Source organism: Gopherus evgoodei, unplaced genomic scaffold (assembly GCF_007399415.2).
Source record: "Gopherus evgoodei ecotype Sinaloan lineage unplaced genomic scaffold, rGopEvg1_v1.p scaffold_33_arrow_ctg1, whole genome shotgun sequence".
NCBI lineage: Eukaryota > Metazoa > Chordata > Testudines > Testudinidae > Gopherus > Gopherus evgoodei.
In genome coordinates this window covers 987,722-991,641 of record NW_022060005.1, presented here as the reverse complement: position 1 = coordinate 991,641, position 3,920 = coordinate 987,722, and the positions used below count along the sequence as shown (strand labels likewise).

General features: G+C 45.6%; 1 protein-coding gene across 1 annotated transcript; it reads right to left on the bottom strand.

Annotated features, from left to right (window-relative positions):
- Window positions 1-2,682: 2,682 nt before the first annotated feature.
- Window positions 2,683-3,612, bottom strand: LOC115641225 (olfactory receptor 5V1-like). The gene has a single exon (XM_030544291.1). It carries the CDS (start codon window positions 3,610-3,612, stop codon window positions 2,683-2,685), a length of 930 nt encoding a protein of 309 aa, XP_030400151.1.
- Between the last annotated feature and the right edge of the window lie 308 nt (window positions 3,613-3,920).

Here is a 3,920-nt window from a genome sequence, read left to right as displayed (position 1 = left end):
CCACACTATTTCTCATCTAAAGATATGAAATAATTTTACAGACAGAAAAAGGTTGGGCAAGTTTTGTTTTGTTTTTTGAAGGAGGCTAACTCCCAATGGGAGATGGACACCTACATCCCTTTGGCTCTCATGAAAATCCAAGCCTCAGCATTTGAGGGAGTTAGGCAATAAGGAATATTCAATTCATCCACTACTAATATGCACCCATATCAGGGATGGAGCATCAAATGAAACATGGCAGAAGTGTTTACAGGCCTGTGGACTCTTACTCCCATGAGTGAAGGGATTCACATGCATTGGCAGGAGGGGAGAGGATGTAAGTCAATCCAACAATTACTTATGGCCATGATTTTCAAAGGGGCATAAAGGAGTTCATTGAAAAATCAATGGGAGTTGGGTGCCTAACTCCCTTAGGCTCCCTCGGAAATCTGAGCCCACATGCTTAAGTAGTTGAAGGACTGGCCCAAAATTTCATTTTTTTAGTCAAATGTATATCATAGAATCATAGAAATGTCAGGCTGTAAGGGACCTTGAGAGGTCATCAAGTCCAGCCCCCTGTGCTGAGGCAGGACCAAGTGAACCTAGACCAGACCTGACAGGTGTCTGTCCAACTTGTTCCTAAAAACCTCCTGTCATAAACAGATAAGAAAAGTGAATAGCACAGAAGTACTTTATATCTCTTTGACTGTAAAGGGTTAACAAGTTCAGTAAGCCTGGCTGTCACCTGACCAGAGGACCAATCAGAGGACAGGATACTTTCAAATCTTGAGGGAGGGAAGTTTTTGTGCTGTGCTGTTAGTTTTGGTTGTTGTTCACTCTGGGGTCTCAGAGGCATCAGATGTGCAACCAGGTTTCTCTCCAATCTCTCCAATACAGGCTCTTATAAGCTCAGACTAGTAAGTACTAGGTAGATAAAGCGAGTTAGGTTTATGTTTGTTTTCTTTATTTGCAGATGTGTATTTGGTTGGAAGAAGTTTGAATGTGTATTTGGCTGAAAGGAGTTCAAATTGGTATTTTGCTGAAAAGATTCTAATTTGTACTTGTATACTTAGACAGGGAGGGTATTCTAAGTATCTATAGCTGAAAGACCCTGTACCTATTCCATTTTAAATTTACAAAGCTAATTTTTACTGTTTTTCTCTCTTTAATTAAAAGTTTCTTGTTTAAGAACCTGATTGTTTTTTTATTCTGGTGAGACCCCAGGGGACTGGGTCTGGATTCACCAGGGAATTGGTGGGGAGAAAGGAGGGAAGGGCGAGAGAAAGGCTAATTTCTCTCTGTGCCAGGATTACTTTCTCTCAGGAAGAGTTTGGGAGGGGGAAAGAGAAGGAGGGAGGAAGGTGAATTGTCCTCTCTGTTTTGTGATTCAAGGAGTTTGAATCACACAGTGATCTTCCAGAGTAACCCAGGGAGGGGAAGCCTGAGAGAGGCAATGGTGAGGGAAAGGGTTTACTTTCCTTGTGTTAAGATCCAGAGGATCTGGGTCTTGGGGGTCCCCGGGCAAGGTTTTGTGGGGACCAGAGTGTACCAGGCACTGGAATTCCTGGCTGATGGCAGCACTACAGGTTCTAAGCTGGTAATTGAGCTTAGAGGAATTCATGCTGGTACCCCATCTTTTGGACACTAAGGTTCAGAGTGGGGAATTGTACCATGACACCTCCATTGATAGGGATTCCACAACCTCCTTTGCAAGCCTGTTCCAGAGCCAGGAGCAGCTCCAGGCACCAGCACGCCAAGCATGTGCTTGGGGCTGCAAGCCGTGAGGGGTGCTCTGCCAGTCGCCATGAGGGCGGCAGGCAGGGTGCCTTTGGCTGCATACCTGCGGAGGGTCTGCTGATCCCACGGCTTTGGCAGACCTCCCGCAGGTCCATGGGACTGGGAACCTCCTGCAGGCAAGCCACCAAAGGCAGTCTGCCTGCAGTGCTTGGGGCGGCAAAATACCTAGAGCTGCCCCTATCCAGAGCTCAACTCCCCTGACAGTTAGAAAGCTTCTCCTAATAGCTAAACTAAATCTCCCTTGCTGCAGATTAAGCCCATTGCTGCTTTTCATACCTTCAGTGGGCATGAAGAACAATTGATCCCTCTCATCTTTAGATGAGCCATTAACATATTTGAAGCCTGTTACCAGGTCCTCAGTCAGTCTTCTCTTCTCAAGACTAAACATGCCCACCTTTTTTCACCTTTCCACAAAGGTCAAGTTTGCTAAACCTTTTATCATTTGTGTTACTCTCATCTGGACTCTCTCCGATTTGTCCACATCTTTCATGAATATATGAAACATGTTCAAGGCCACATAGCAAAAAACAATATGTTTATAAATTAAGATTAATTGTAATGTTCTATTGTTGGATCCTTTCTCGAACCTTCCTAGTGATTAACCTTCACATTTAATAACATTTAGCACCCTATAAAAGCTTTCATCCATAGATATGAAAGCTCTTTGCAACAGTCCTGGGGCTTCAACTCTGCTGCTCCAACACCTAGACCCATTCCCCTGGAAGAGTCATAAAATGCAACCTAAGATCCTGACTCCCGGTGTCCCCCTTCTCTAACCACTAAAACCCACTCCCTTCTCAGAAAGCAGAATAGAACCCAGGAGTCCTGACTCCCAGAACCCATATGTTCTAATTTACTACATCCCATTCATGGAAGTAGATACCGATGCCAGTATTCTTCATTCTCTTAGAAGAACATTTTCCTCACAAGGACTTTTTTCATGGCTCTTTTCACATCCTTGTTCCTCAGAGTATAGATCAATGGGTTTAACATGGGGGTGACGATATTGTACAGCAGAGAGATTAACTTGTCATTATCCAGTGAGTAGCTAGAGAGGGGTCTGACATAGGTGAAGATACTACTTCCATAGTAGAGCAGGACTGCAGTGAGATGTGACACACAGGTGGAGAAGGCCTTGCTCCTCCCCTCAGGGGAATGTATCTTCAGTATCCTTGAAACAATGTACCCATATGAAAGTCCAATGCACAGGGTGGGGCTCCACCCCAAGAAGATGCTGGAGACCAGTATCATGGTGATATTGAATGAGATGTCTCCACAGGAAAGAGCCAGCAGTGGTGGGATATCACAGTAGAAGTAGTTGATCCTGTTGGCCTCACAGAAGGGCAGGTGGATAGTGAAGAATGTGTGCAAGGCTGCATTGAGTGCACCACTAAGCCAGGAGACTGACACCAGCAGAACACAAAACTTCCTGTTCATGAGCAACGTGTAGCGCAGGGGTTTGCATATGGCCATGTAGCGGTCGTACGCCATGGTGGCCAGCAACATGCACTCAGCACCCACAAAAAAGAGGAAGAAGTAGAGTTGTGTTGCACACCTTGCATAGGAGATACTGCTCCTGCCTGAGACAAGGTGCACCAGCATCTGGGGGACAGCGGTGGTGGTCAGGCAGACGTCTAGGAGGGAGAGGTTTCCCAGGAAGAAGTACATTGGGGTTTGGAGACATGGTTCCACCAAGGAGAAGAAGACGATGAGCATGTTCCCCAAGATGGTGAAGATGTAGATGATGGAGATAACCCAAGACAGTAGGAAATGTAACCCCTGAATATTATGAAATCCAAAAAGGATGAATTCAGTTGGTGTGGTTCGATTCTCCATGACCACATCTTTACCTGGCTGCAGCAGGGAGGAGAATGGTCTATAAACAAGGAGAAAGGAGTTATGTTACACGAATTTGCATATTTCCCTTTGTCACTGGCAGAACCAGGAGTCTAGAATTTCTTCCTACTAATCCTCTCTAACCATTAGATCCCATTTCCCTTTCAGATCCAGGAATGGAGGCTAGACATCCTGATTCCCTGACCCTGATCTGGACCCTAGAACCTGCTTGCCTTCTGGAGCTTGTATTCGACCCCAGGAATGTCACTGCTAGAGCATGCACCATTCCCAGGGCTGAAGAATGCTCG

Bases quoted from the DNA above. Each gene is read 5' to 3' on its own strand.
- LOC115641225 (XM_030544291.1), bottom strand. From the start codon at position 3,612: ATGGAGAATCGAACCACACCAACTGAATTCATCCTTTTTGGATTTCAT.